Source organism: Colletotrichum chrysophilum, assembly GCF_026319265.1.
Source record: "Colletotrichum chrysophilum strain AFK26 chromosome Unknown scaffold_37, whole genome shotgun sequence".
NCBI classification, from domain to species: Eukaryota; Fungi; Ascomycota; class Sordariomycetes; order Glomerellales; family Glomerellaceae; genus Colletotrichum; species Colletotrichum chrysophilum.
Genome location: NW_026517324.1, coordinates 320,832 through 335,965, shown reverse-complemented (window position 1 = coordinate 335,965; position 15,134 = coordinate 320,832). Strand labels below are relative to the sequence as shown.

At 55.2% G+C, this 15,134-nt stretch overlaps 1 protein-coding gene and 1 non-coding gene across 2 annotated transcripts; both read left to right on the top strand.

The window, feature by feature from the left end:
* The first annotated feature begins 1,456 nt into the window (after nt 1-1,456).
* COL26b_005530 lies at nt 1,457-1,529 on the top strand. Its single transcript has one exon. It is a non-coding gene; the product is annotated as a tRNA-Lys (tRNA).
* Nucleotides 1,530-5,392: 3,863 nt separating this feature from the next.
* Nucleotides 5,393-14,396, top strand: COL26b_005529 (uncharacterized protein; the record flags this gene model as incomplete). Its single annotated transcript, XM_053178373.1, has 2 exons — nt 5,393-5,851; nt 5,904-14,396. 2 exons carry the CDS (start codon nt 5,393-5,395, stop codon nt 14,394-14,396), a joined length of 8,952 nt encoding a protein of 2,983 aa, XP_053037775.1.
* Between the last annotated feature and the right edge of the window lie 738 nt (nt 14,397-15,134).

The window sequence follows — 15,134 nt, the reverse complement described above, 5'->3', positions numbered from 1 at the left end:
GGGAATTCTCGTCTGGTTAGACTCCGCGCATCCACATGCTGATCACCGAGGCGGGATCTGTTTCCGGGGGCGGTGAGGTAGAAGAAATTCTTGTTGCCCCTGAGCTGAATATCTTCGTCGTGGGCGGCATGAAAGCTATTGATCAGGGGGTTGATCACAAGCAGGTCCTGGACTAGGTCCATCTCTGTCGGGGTTTGCGGCAGATATATTGGGCTTTCTGGGTCTGTCCTGTGAGACTGAGTACACGTGATTTATGCCTTGAGAGTCCGAAGCGACTGCGGGAAGCAGAGTATCCCGGCGTGACCGGAGTAAAGTCCGGAGGCAGCCGGGTACCGGATAATGGCCGGCAGTCCCGGGGAAGGCGGCGTGAACTTTGAACACGTCCGCTGAATACCTTTAAAGCTTTGGAGGACGACGACGATCGACCAGAAGACATTTACACAGTGGTTAAAGGTTTATCTTCCTCGTGTCTTATAGTTACGTTCACAGCGTCATTAGGAGCTCCCCGTTAGAATGTGTGTTCGAACGATTGATAAATGGAGACGATGACATCTATGATGAATCCCTAACTTAAATTCAAGTAGTAGGCTTCATAATCGAGCTTACGAAGACCGCATCTACGAGCCACGTTGATTGGGGAATGCGTAAGATTTAGAAAGCGAGTAAGTATGTTGTGTATGGTGGACTGTAGAGTTCTTCTGCGGACAACAACATGGCTGACGATCAAAACATCAGAACTTAGAGCTCACGTCTTTTGACATGAGCATACCCGATTTGATCTTCATGCAGCATTGTTCCAAAGAAGTCAATGTTCACATGTCTAAGTATTAGAAGTAGACACGTAGAATCATTTTGTCAACAAGGCCTATTTCAAACGTCTCAGTGAGAGCAATTTCCAACTCATGAACCAAGGCTATTTTCAGTATGGTTCTCCCTCTTGAACTAACTTCATTATATTTAGTGTTTCGTATGCGGGGACGTGTCAGGGGCGCGCAAGACACCATGAATGCGCTCCTCCGGCTTACCCATTGCAATCATCACAAGCGGCCTCCGGCAGCAGCGACTCGTGAAAGATTAATCAGAGCAGTTCAAATCAAAAATACAACATGATCATTCTTTGCTATGAATTGAAAACCCTCGTTGTACAACGCTTATGCCTCGCTTGGTGGTGAGTGTGGCTGACAATCACAACTAAATCTGCCGACAGGCCACGCGACTAGATCCCAACATCGTCGGCAATCTTTAAAACCCAACCGTCTCATTCAAACTTTTTTCAACCGCGGAACAATAACACAACACCGAAGAAGTCTGAAGAAGCCATGTCGCAACCCTACTTGGGCCCTCACTCATTCACCATGTGGGTTCCTATGCTCCACCACCACAACTCCCTCCCGCTATCATCGTCTCCACGTCCGCTCGTCGTCACCAACCAAGACTTCAAGCTGGGTTTCCAGTCGCCCGGCTAGCTCAATCGGTAGAGCGTGAGACTCTTAATCTCAAGGTTGTGGGTTCGACCCCCACGTCGGGCTCAATTCCCGTCCGCGATTGACCAGCAATTCTCTTTTTGCTGTTTCTTCTTTTTTTCGGGTTTTCATTATGAATGGCTTGCTCCTGTAGCAACGCATTCCCTTTAATGTCTGCATTACCCTCAGTTTTGTTAATGCTGTAGAAACTGCGTTGAGTGAACGTCTAGTTATAAAATCTTTTTATTATGAGATGGTTAGCTCGATAGGTCTGAGACCGGGGTCCAGCCAGACCAGACAGGCTACTCCCCTTTGAACAAGTCTTTCGCAACGCTGGCAATCAATCTGAACTTGAATCGTCAGCCAGAAATTCGTACCAAATGGTTCAAGCCAATGTTTTGAATAACTCGGCTCAAAGAGCCTTCTGCAACGGCCTTGAAGTCATCAACATAATTGACACGGACATACCACAGAGTCAAAGACGCTCTGTCTCATCTTCATCATGAGCTACCTTGTATAAGTCGTTCAACAAAATTCTCCTGACACGAGACATAGCTGTAGCAGTGACAACACCAATTCCGGCCTGACTTCACCAAAGCGTGCCCATTCTTGCACTCGTATCCAGAATAGTTGAACAGCAGTTAAGCTTCGAGGGGAATAACAGATCGATGACAAACCCCGTTGTGACCTTTTCTGGATTGAGTCCAGATCAAGCTCGGCTCTGGTGATTATGGCCCCCTCAGGCAGGACTCTACCGGAGATGCTTCACTGCGAGAAAGAGGGCTGAAAGTGTGAGAACGAGTTAGAGGACATCGGCTGAGATCGAGGTCCTTGGAGCTCGCCGCTAGAGTGTTTCAATATCATAGGTGTGCTGGGATTGAGATCGTGGCAAGTAAAGCTGGCATGAAGGAAAACCTCACATGATTGCACTCTCACGGCTGATGGAAGCGGAACCTCATCATCTTTCCATTGCATTAAGATACACGCTGGCCTAGACCAGCTAGCCTGGTTGGCTTTGAAAGACATCGTGACATAGGGGGGGAAAAGGTTGCTGGTGGAAATCATTTCTTCTTACCCTGTTGAAGCGAAGCGTCTCCTCAACATGAGAGCAGTGCCCATCAGCTATCTCAAAATATCGTAAAAGCTACAGTCTCGACATCTCTGATGCTTTTGGTATTTTAATCTCCAAGAAGCTGGACCTAAGTCCGCTGCTGATGCGGCGCTTTCTTTAATGCGGCGTTAGTCAGGTAATAGGCTTCACTAAGGAAACAAAATAGAAACAGGAATACTAAGGGATATTGACACAAAAGTGAGTAGACAATGTGATTCTCGGTGCTGAAAGTCCCTAACGGTACCTCATCTACTAGTCGAAATGATGATCATGGCGCATACTACTCATAGAGCTAGTCAATCCGAGGAATGTCGTGCTCGAAACTTTGGTGCTATGTGAAAAGCAGCAAAACCTAGGGTTTGAATGGCCCTTCAAAAGGCTGCGCTTCGGAATGGTTACCTGAATGTTCGACGTAAGATCAGCCGCAAAGAAATGTGGTCATCTGTTGGTTAGTCCATGAAAACTAGAGTATTTGTAACTGCCCAATATAAGGTAGGAAGCTGGCGCAGAAAGAGATGTTTCGCCGTCAGGAGTCATAATATCATGCATTCGCGAGAAACTTGGGCGAATGTCCAACGAGAATCAATGCAATCACGGCACTACGAAGCTGAGTAAAGTATCATACAAGACCATCACCATGCAAACGACTCGAATGTGACAACCATCTCCAGAGGGCCTGGTCTTCGTCAGCTGCGATCTTTTGGCTTCGTTGAATGTAGTCAGAACCAGAGGCCCATTAGTCGACGAGCCGAACTTTACCGTCCTCAAAACTACACAACGCCACCGTCTTGACGTTGATAAAGACTTTTGTTGTAATTTATTCTTTGATCTTACTAAGGATATCACACCAAGCCCCAATCACATCCGGAATGTCAGTAAACCTCCGCCCTATCCTACAAATTGCGACGTTGAAGGACTTGATATGCAATCCTCTGTCACAAGCTGTGCTGACAAAGCTCATCTGAAGTCGACGTGCGGCAACATCATGATTAACATCTGACTCGGCCAGTGCGATTGCATGAATCTTCCCGCCCACCCCCCTTGCAAGAATGCAAGAATGCGATAGGCAAGCTGCACTCAAATAACCCGCACATACTCTGAGCTGGCAGCTACCTTCTATCAAGCTTGGACCATCACAACATACATGAAGATGTCCATGACAGGCGCTAACGGTTGGCTGGGTGGTGTATATTGATGGATTTTAAGACGATTTACTAGTCACGGCGGTATCGAACCTGTTTTCTCTCTTCATTTTCCGCTGGGGCTAGCGGGAGGCCTCGGTATCGCCATGTCCTGTCGGGCATCAAGGGCATCTCGGAAAGCCTCACGGACATCATCAGACGAAGGGTATCCTGGAGAAGGTGGAGTTGCGAATTGACAAACCTGACGATGCAACGCCAAGTCATCTCGATCCAGTTTTTCGGTCGGCAGACGAAGTAACTTGGCAACCTCAATGTTGTTTAAATCGGCGATTGGGGCAAAGTTTTTCAGGATCAATATCAACACCACCAGAAACATAACGAGGCGAACAAAACAACAGAAGACACCCACTTGGCGCCGTCCTAGCAAATGGGCCGTGACGTCATAGTTTTGAGTATCGAATACATCGGTCGGTTCTGAGGCCCTGAGCAGCCGCAGCCGCAGCCACAATGTGGCTTGAATCGTCACGTCGCAGCGGCTCGGACACGTGGTTTGAAGCGCGGGTTGGTTGGAAGGGGTCAACTGTGGCTCACCTCTCACTCATTCCAGCCGCCGTGCTCGACCAAACTCCCTCTCTTCCGTACCCCAGAGGGAGTCCTGAAACTGCCCAAATGCATCACAATACCGACCATATCCAGCGAATTTCATGCGGCCAAGCGGTTGCCAGACGCCGGTTCCACGTCGGTGGTAATCTGCTGCGCTCAGAACTCTCAATGCTTACCCGGGCGCATGAATGATGCTCGTTTCTAGCAGGGAACGCCTGTCCACGCCTTTTGTCGCCAACACACCCATCGCACATGCCTGAAGACTTGCTCCAAGAGACTTGACCCAATGGCAACGCCGCCATGGCATAACATCAGACGCAGCAGCAGCGAAACCCTGGGAATGAAGCCCCAAATACCCTCTCCCGAGGCAAGGAGGATGCTGTCGATATTTGACAGCTGTCACCAGGTTGCCCAGCGACAAGGCGAATTCGCGCTGGAGGTACTGGATTGTTCCCTCGATGGCGGTGCTATTCGACGATGGGCGAAATGAAAGAGTCTGCAGCCTTGACTCAATCGCGGCCCCCTCGCGTCCCTGGCAACATCACCATTTGTATGTGGATGTCATGCGTTGCGAAGGGGTAGGAGGGTCCACCGCGGCCTCGAAGATCCAACATCGGATGAGAGGGAGCCGCGGCTCGCTCCAATCACGGAACGAGCGGTGCACTGGCAACTCTGGCACAAAGGAGCTTTCCTCTCATCATCGGCGTTCGGCCGGCGGGGCATGAGGCATACAAGCGTGGCCTGGCCATGTCCTGGACGGGGACTGCATGATCGGTGGGAGGAACATCACACACGACGGGGCTTTCCTGACCGTCCCTGGGCTAGAACTTGACGGCTGTTACTCCGGAGCAGCGAGGATGGTATATATCGTAAACTGACGGCCACCCCGCAGCCGACGTGTGTGTTTCGAACGTTTAGTCAACGTCTGTGAAAAGTCAATCAGCCAAAAAACTACACGATACCTGCCATTTCCGAGACTTGGGATCTCTCACACTCCCACGCTCGATTGATCACATCTTCCCAATCCGCACCCTAATCTCCGTAGAGAGCATTGACTCTCCGATACCCATCCGATGACTGCCAAAACGGACGTTGCCACGCTCGTGGCGCAGATGAATGAGGCCCTTGCTTCGATCCACGCGACGATCGAGGGCCTCTCGACCTCTGCCGCCGAGAGCGACACGAAACTCGATGAGCTCGAGAAGAAGCGTGATAACACGATCGCAGAGCTCCAGGCCGCATACGAACAGGAGCAAGCAGAGCTCGCGGCGGCACGGCAGAAAGAGCTGGAAGAAATCGCCGAACAACGGCGGAAAGAAGATGAGGAACGCGAGGCCCGTCGGCGAAGAGAAGACGAGGAGCTTGCCGCCCGCAAGGCCAAAGAAGACGAGGAGAAGTTGCACACCTTTGATACCACCACGCATAATGTCGAAGACGAGATGGATGGTCTTATGGACGACATCGAAGACGAGGCCGCCAAGGTTATAGCCGAGGGAGAAGCCAAATTGGCAGAGCTCGAGAAGAAGAGAGCAGTAAGTCGGGATGTGGGCATGGGCGTGCGACGGGGTCTGACTTTACCAACAGGAACTCAACCGCTTGATCGAAGAGCAGATGAAGGCATCGGTGCCTCCGATCCCGACCCGCAAGAGAGCGCGAACGGTGCGCAGAGGAGGAGGAACAATATCCGGTCAGCCGTCTCCCCTACCAAAGGAGGAGACGGCAGAGAAAGCAGCCGAGAGCCCGGCGGAGAGCGCACCCTCCGCGCCGCCCGCCGAAGGAACTCCCGCCGCCGAAGACAAAGATACCCAAGAAGGTGACGACTCCCAGCCACCAAACGAAGAACCAGTGGCTGAAAAGAGCTTGGAGGCGGTGAGCACGGAGGAGGCTCAATCTAGCGAAAACACACCCGCGACGGAGGCGGCTGCTCCCGAGGCTCAGGAGACCAACAAAGACGACTCCGTCCCGGAGCAGCCCGAGGAGGCTGCTGCGCCGGAAGAGGCCAGCGAGCCCGCGCCTGCAGAGGAGGTCAAGGAAGAGAATTCTGCTGAACCTCCCGCGACCGAGGAGACCCAAGAAGTCCCTGGTGAGACGGAGAGCACGTCTCCGGTAGAGGTCAGGGGCCTGGCGGTGGAAGAGCCCGAGACCGCACCGGCCGAAGAAGCTGCCCCAGCTGACGAGCCCGTGGAAGAGACTGCGCCCGCTGAGCCAACTTCTCCGGACGAGCTGGCACAGGAGGCTTCTGCAGATGCAGACGCTCCCTCGACGGATGACGCGACGAGAGAGGTTTCGGCCGAAGAGACGGCTGCACCCCAAGACACGCCTGTGGCCGAAGACGCCCCAGAAGCTGAAGACACGGCAAAGGAGATTTCAACTGAAGCAGGTGAAGCAGAGGACACCCCTGTCGCCGACAAGGGCCTCGCAGATGAAGCTCCGAGTGAAGAACCTGCGCAGGAGAGTGCCCCCGCAGCCGAGGAAAGTCCCGACGTAGAGGCAAGTCCCTCAGATGAGTCAGTTGAGCAGGAGAAGCCTGCAGACGACACCGCCCCCGAGCCAAGCGCCGAGAAAGAGGATGATGATACCCCGAAGAATGAAGAGGCGCAGACTGCGGACGATGTCGTCGATGATGGGGCAGAAGAGAGAGCCATTCCTGAGATCTCCGCTAAGGCTGTCGTTGACGAGTCGACCGCGGACGACGGCCCAAGTACGGATCCGGTCGAGAACGGGGAGGAACATTTAAAGCCCACCGAGGAGACCGAAAAGACCGCGGAGATCTCGGCTGAGAGCCAAGAGGTTCCAGAGGTCAGCTCCAAGGCTGTCGTAGAAGGGGAGATCGTTCAAGACGAGGCACCGGCACATGATGAGCCTTCACAACCGGAAGTCGCCGCAATACAAGACGATCTTTCCGCACAAGACGATGGCCCATCACCGGAAGAGGCTGAAGTCACCGATGCCCCTGCAAAGGATGAGACTGAGGACGACACTAGTCCTAAGGAAGACCTTGCGAAGGAGGAAGAAGTTGTCTCTGACCATGAGAAGTCTGCCGAGGTGCCTGCGGAGGCACCTGCCGAGGAAGTTTCTGTACCAGATACCACCCCGGCCGAGGATGACAGCCTTCCCAAGGACGAGGTCACCGCCGAAAGTCACGCAGAAGCGCCAGCAGAGGACACGCCTGGAGCAGCGGATGATGAGTCACCAGAGGCCGAGCAAGTTGGGCTAGAGCCTGAGCAGGTGCCGACAAGGGACTTGGCTGTGGAGAAAACAGAGGATCAGGACAAGCCTGAAGATGCTGTCGAAGCCTCTGCCGCAGATCAACAACCTGTTGACGATGCCACAGTCGAAATAGAAGAGACTCCAGACTTGGAGGACAGCCAAAGCGGCGCCGTCGTCGCAGATGACGCCGATGGCAAAGCCTCGGATGAAGCTCACGCTTCTGATGATCCCCAAGCCCCAGTCGATCTCGCCCCAGACGACTCTCAATTCAAGGATGAGGACCACCAAGACCAGTCAGCAGATGAGCAAGTAGTTGAGTCCTCCCAGCCCGAGGAGAAAGTTGAGCAACAAGACACTCTCGGCACCGATGACAATGCCCAGGCCCAAGGTGCTTCTCAAGAAGTTCAAGCGGAAGTCAGTGACCAACCCCCGACAACCCAGGAGGAGGAAGAGCATCTACCAACCACTGCCAGCAAAGATCTTGAAGATGCAGATTCCGAAGAGCGGGACGCTGTGCATTCGGACGGAGAGGAACACGCTCGTGGTGTCCTTGACGCAGACGATTCCGCTCATGGACCTTCTGACGCCGCCGCCGACTCCAGTACTGTGACAGAGCCTGCCGAAGTCTCTGACACCCCCGAGGTTGATCAAACCGAGGGGGAGAAGGAGGCGGAGGACGTTGCCGAGTCCCATGAGCCAGAAAGTGCCGTTGGGCAAGAGGTTCAAGAGGCTGCTGAGACCGAGAAGACTCCTGTTGCCGAGAGCGACGAGCCGACACAGTCGCCAGAGCCTCAAGTTAATGATGAGCATGCGGAGGCTGTTTCAGCTTTGCATGTGGACAAGGACAAGGACGAATCGCCATCAGCGCCCGTTGAGGACGACAAGAGTGACCAAGACGACGCTGAGGCCATCGAGCGCTCTACATCTCCTGAGCTTGGCGAAGTCGAGGAAGCGAAGGAATCTCCAGACGTCGTTCCTCCTGCGGAGGTCGAAGTCGCGGCTGATCGAGACCTTGAGGATACACCTGCGGTTAAAGATGACGAGCCTTCTCAACCTGCTGAGTCTGAGGCTGAGCACCTTGAACCCATGTCAGACCAGCCGATCGTCGACAAGGATGATGAGCTATCATCGCCTCCACGAGAAGACAACTCTGTTCATGGCGAGAACGTGGCCGAAGAAGAGACTAAAGTTCCCGAAATCTCTTCACCGGATAGAGATGTCGAGCTTGGGGAGGCAAAGGCGGCTGACGACCATCCTGAGACTCAGGAGCCGGAGTCGATCGTAGAAGAGCCAACATCCGCCGTCGAGGACACGAGTGCACAAGCGGATGACGAGCTGGCGCAGGACCGGGAAGTTGATCTCGAGAGCGAGAAGGGCGATGCTCTTCCGTCTATGGACACCTCCGAAGCATTCCCAACTTCGCACGCTGAATCCGACGATGCTGTCGAGGAAACCAAGGCCGCTGACAACGTTACGGCGCCCCATGTCACAGAGGAGCCAACACCTGAAGTTTCTGCAATCGACAGCGACGTGCCAGCTCAGGCAACTGAGGTTGTCGACCCCGAAGGTGCCGAGGCGGCGTCTGCACAGCTTGAGAGCCACGAACCAGTACAAGCACCCGAGTCCGAAGTTGAGACCAAGGAGATCGATCAAGCACTCCCTGAGCCCGAAAGTGATCACGAGGACAAGGGAGAGACCCTTGTTGCTCCCATGGAAGAGGGCAAGCTTGCTCACGCTGATGACTTGGCCGACGCCGACAACAATCTTTCATCTGGCCCCGACGAGCACGATGAGCACGACGAAGTCATCGCCGCCGACGACTCTGCCGCACCGGTCGTCCACCACGATTCCAGCGATCATTCTGAGACCCTCAATGAAGCACCAACGTCAAGGTCATTGGACAGCGCCCCGGTCGAAGAGTCACTTGCGACAAAGGCGGTCCACGAGGATGTTCCAACCGTCGAGCTTCATCAACATGACATTGACGCTGAGCTCGAAGAGGCGCACTCATCAGAGGCCGTCGACCAGACGGACGTTGGACATGACCAGGAGTCTTCGCGTGCCGAGACGAGTTTCCCTGCCGAGGAGCCTTCGCATATCGAGGAGCATTCAGATGTCGAGAAAGAGGAGCATCTTGAGCCCAGAGAAGCATCGGCACATATTGGTCCTGATGAGGAACATAGCGCAGACTCCCCGACTGCGGTAGTGCAAGATGAGCTCGTCCACAGAGATGAAGATGATGAGCATGATGAGGGCGATAAGTCTGTCATGGCCGAGGACCAAGAGGAAGTGCATAGACCTGGCACGCCAATCGTGGAAGATGCCCACCAGCCCAACTTTGATGAGGACAAGCACGACCACGATGACAGCACGGCACGTGGTCTTGAAGCCGGAGCCGAAGCCACTCAACGCAGTGTTGAACTTGACGAGGCCGACGATCACCACCCTGCCAGCTTCGACGATTCCCAAGAACTGGGCGAAAAGCACGATCTCTCAGTCATCACTGAGCACACTGAGCCTGCCACCTCAGCAGCTGGTGATACTTCCGGCTTAGCCGCATCATACTATCATCCTGACACTTTGAGCCGCAACGTCTCTGAAGCGCCAGATGCCGCTTTTGAGAGCTCGTACATGACCGAGACTACGAGCATGGCTGCCGCTGCGGACCGGGATCACGATCAAGAGTACCACGAAGACTTCGAGCCTAGTGCTAGCACCCATGACCATGGAGATGCCAGCTTCTCTTCTTCCACGAAGCAAGTTCACTTTGACGATCACGTTGACAGCGTGGACTACGATGATGACCACTCGTCACCGGTTCTCAGCGTCCGCGAGGAGGACAGCGATGCGGAAGAGACTTACGTCAACCCCTTTGCTAGACCGACGCAACAGGCGGCATACAATCCCTTCGCGCAGCAAATGGCGACAGACACGTCGGAGGCATCGAACAACCCCTTTGCCAGGAACACTACCACAGCCGCGGACTTCTTGCGTTCGGTCAGCCCTCAGGGACAGCGCTCGACATCACCCGCGGCGGAGCACTTCCTGCGGTCTGCGAGCTCCTTTGGGTCTCATCCTGACGAGCAGGCACGAGAGTCGCCAATTACCAACCCGTTTGCCAGGAGCACTACTCCCACAGGTCGAAGCTCATCGGGCAGCCCCCTAGCCCAACGTTCACCAGGGAATCCCTTTGCCCGTAGCACAACTCCAGGCAGTGACTTTGGCCACGATGCAGATGTGACGGGACACGAGTCCACGTTCGAAGATCCATTTGCTGCCGCTGCGCCGGATGTCGAGGGTCGCCAGCCCACGCCTCAGGTTCCAGAGTCATACAATCCCTTTGATAGGAACCCTGCATCCGACCGCAGTTTCCTTCCCACCGTCAGCGCCCTCGGCGCTTCTCCCGTAGACACCAACCCGTTTGCAGCAGCCAGAAGCAGAGGAAGAAGTGGTACTGTGGGAAGCATGGGCAGCGGAGCCGATGACACGAGTTTCGGCCAAGCCGTTCCGTCTATCGTGGGCCAAGAGTACCCGGTTGGCCCTATGGTAGACTCCGATGAGGAGGGTGAGGATCCCTTCAGCCTCGGCTCAGTAGGCCAAAGCAGCAGCCCGCTGGCTTCCAGACTCGCAGTGACACCGTTGGATACCATCCAGGAGCGCTACAACAGCGAGTTGGAAGACATGGACTCTGATTCCGAAGAGCCTGAGAGTCTCACCGGCTCGCAACAGCTGCCACCCTTGCAGCAACGAATTCCTCCTTCTTTGCCTAGCATACAGGAGCGTCACGGCCACGGCTTTGAAGACTCCGATGAGGAGGAAGAAGACTATAACTCGAACATGCCTGGTCAGATCAATCCCGCGTTGACATCATCGCAGTACAGAGAAAGCCCCCCTCCGCCTCGCGTTCTGAGTTCCCAGGGCTTCTACCAGCGGGAAGCAGCAGACTCATCTGAAGATAATGAGGACCCATTGGAATCGCAGTCTGCTGCCTTTACCCAGCCGGACCCCCTCTCATCTTCATTGCACAGAGCGACTCCCCCTCCCCCTACCCCTCCTCGCGGATCTAGCTCACAAGGTCATTACGGACAACAATTTGAAGACTCTTCGGAAGAGGAACAAAATGATTGGGACAACGACTTCACTCCTGCTCAGCCCTCAACTCTATCGACATCGCAATTCGGAGCCACTCCCCCGCCCCCGCCGCCTCCCCGCCTCCCCAGTTCCCTGTCACAGAGCAGACTTCACGTGGAGGACTCAGACGAGGAAGATCAAGGTGTCTTACCCTCTCAAGACTCACAGCCCTTCGCGATGGCGTCTTCAGGTTACAGGGCTACACCCCCTCCTCCCCCGCCGCCTCGTGTGCCTATTTCCCAAGGCTTCCATCATCAAGAGCAAGCGGACTCAAGTGAGGACGAAATCCCCAACATCGCTCGACCTGGTCAGTTCCCCATTTCATCAACATCTCAATTCAGGGCCACCCCGCCCCCGCCCCCACCTCCGCGAGCCCCAGTCTCGCAGGGTCTCCATGGCCAGGATCTCTTGGATACCAGTGACGAAGAAGAGGATATGGATGATGCTTGGGAATCGAATGCCACTCGGCCCGGCCAGATGCACAGTCTGTCGACGTCGCAGTACAGAGCGACCCCGCCACCGCCTCCGCCTCCGCGTGCCCCCAGCGCACAGGATCGCTACCGTCAACCACTCGAAGACTCCGACAGTGAAGAGGAGGACATGAATGCTAATAAGTATGGCCAGACAACGGATGTGACGGTGACACTCAACAACCAGTTGATGGAGAGCGACCCGATAGCAACCAACCCAATGAGCCCAGCAAGCCCCCTGGAACCGAGTCCGACGGCGACGACAAACCTGATGAGGTCAACCAGCCCTCTGGCGACAGTAAGCCCGACAGCCCAACAAAGCCCCATGGAAACACCATTCACGGCGTCGGGACCCAGAAGCAGTCAGGATCTTCCAAGTCATCCAAGAGAAGAAGACGGGGAAGAAAGCGATGATTCATGGGAGAACATCAACCAGCGCGGCGAGGCGGCCCGTCTTGCGACCGACTCAGCATTCCCCGCGCCCACGCCCCAGCTGCGTGTCGACAACTACGAGCAGCAGTGGGCCAACGCAAGCAACGACCAGATCTCCACAGCATCGACTTACCTCACCCCAGCTGGACCGGGAGACTTCACGGACACCGATTCGCAGGAGTACGCCACTCCCCTGGCTTCAGCCGGGCTCAGCGCGTCTTCGCAGTACACGCAAGGCGCTCTGGACTCACCGCGACATCCGGAATCTGCTGACATCAAGGACAGCGCTTATGACCCAGCCTATGCTCAAGCAACGTCTGGTGTTCCGCATGGACAAGACATTCCGGCTAGTCACCTCGAAGACTCCGACTCTGACAATGACAGCGACTACATCACCCCGGGGATCGCGCCTGCTGCTCCTTCATTCTTGACCCAGTTCAACGCACCTCAACAGCCAGAAGCAACTGAGCCGGTCTTGGAGCAGGTCATCGACTCGTTCCAGAGCGACGACGACGATGGACCAAAGACTGCAGTTATGGCGTCCGACGAGCCTGTCACCCAGTACGCATCTTCACGGTTTGGAGCATCATCATGGCGTGATGAACTTCGATCCCCGTCACTGTTCGGGGCTTCTAGGCACAGCCGCTCCGACTCTCTGAGGTCAGAGCTCCAAAAGCCCATCCATGAAGGTGCGGAGACGGGGCAGCCCTCTCCGTTGCAGACCCAGGCGTATCAGCCCGAGGTCCATGTCCAAGAAGTTCACAGCCCGGAGGAGGCTCAGATGTACGACCAGGCTTTCGGACAAGACCCGTATGCTGCCGCTGCGCAACAAGCTCAAATGTACGGACAAGATCCGTACGCGCAGCAGCAGTTTCAGCAGTTTGGTCACGTCCAAGATGCCGAGCAATACGGGCGGCCACAGTACAGCCCGGACTACCAGCAAACTCAACACGGGCAATTGTCTTCACTAGAGGCCGAGTTGCAAGAGGCGGACGACTCGTCAGAGGATGAGTTTGAACATGCCACTCCACAGTTGGCACCCCAACAAAGTGAGCAAGCACCGGACGTGAGCCCCCTTGCTTTACGCCAGGAGTCATCACCGGCTACCCCCTTGCGTGCCACTCCTGCTACACCTGTTCAAGGCACGCCCTCCACACCGTCTCGTGGTCTTGCCAACAGCAGACACAATCCTGACCGACCACAGACACCGCCTTCCCAGCCGGTCGTGGAGGAGGACTTTGATCCCGATGCATTCGTCCCGCGCGACGTGACCAACGTCCCTTGGCACGCTCGAACCGACTCTGTGCCGTACTCCGTACAGAGCCAGAGCACGATAGACTCCATGGCATCGTCACCTATTCACTCAGCGCTGCCTGTCGACAAGCACGAACCCGTCATTCGGGACTCGTGGCCAGCCTCTGTGCATAACTTGACGCGTCCGCGGAATGATTCTACTCTTACCGATCGGTCATTTGACGATCCCTTCAAGTATGACGGTGGGGGCACCAAGTCACTTCATGGAGCATCGGGCTCCGTCGGATCGACGTCCGACAGCCCTGGACGGGCTTCCGGCACAGGCAGTTCACCCGGAAGTCTCATCAGTAGGATGCGCGGGATCTTCGAAGGCAACCAAGCCAAGCAAGAGCCCGCAAGCCCGGTCCGATCACGGCCGGTTTCGGGTGTCTTTCACCCAGTCCGACGTGCCAAGGCCGAGGACGAGGACGACGGCCCCGGCTATCAGCGCAAGGCCGGGTTTCTCAACGAACACGAGGACGAGGTTGACGAGCAGAGCGCACTCCTACGAAACTCTGCTGGAGGGCTGGAGGCAAATTGACCACGCTCGGGCGGAGCGGGGCTCAAAGTCATGAGGGTGAAGCGGGACGCGGAATACGATGATGTGGATGACGACCGCCCGATGCGGAAGTATCGAAAAGATGCGAGCGGCCTCCGGGTGCCGGTCGTCTGGACCGAGGTGCGAGAGCCCGAAGAGCCCTCTGGCGAGAGCGTGTTTCGTCTTGCGTGGTTGTTTGTGGAGGGATGGCGGCAGAAGCTGCGGAAGGCCGGGGACATGATTGAGAAGGCGCGATGGGAATGGGAGATTGATGGCACGACGACGGCCTGTACGCATAGTCGGGCGTCGAGTTTGACGTTTGGAGTTGTGATTGCGGATGCCCGCATACGTGTGCCTGAAGAGATGAACAAGAAGAAGAAACAACGGAAGTCGGTGCATTGGGCGTTGGATGGATGAATGATGCTTACGAATAATGGATTACGGACATGAACATGGTCATGATCATGGGCATTGGATGGTTAGAAGAGGATCATGAAATAATAATGACTTGTTGTTTTTGGCACACCTGATGTTTTTGGCACACCTGACTCTTGGATCTTTCATCTTCGTCCCAACCAGGTGTAACTAGAAATCACTGATCAACATCGAAACGCGTCTACCAGATAGAATGTCTGCTCGAAACAGTTCCGGCGCAAGCTTAGGTTGCTATCGGCTCTTGTTGCGGTCGGACCACGGAATTCCCCGCTTCGCCGACAAAGATCGTCAACTCTCTTGCGTTAC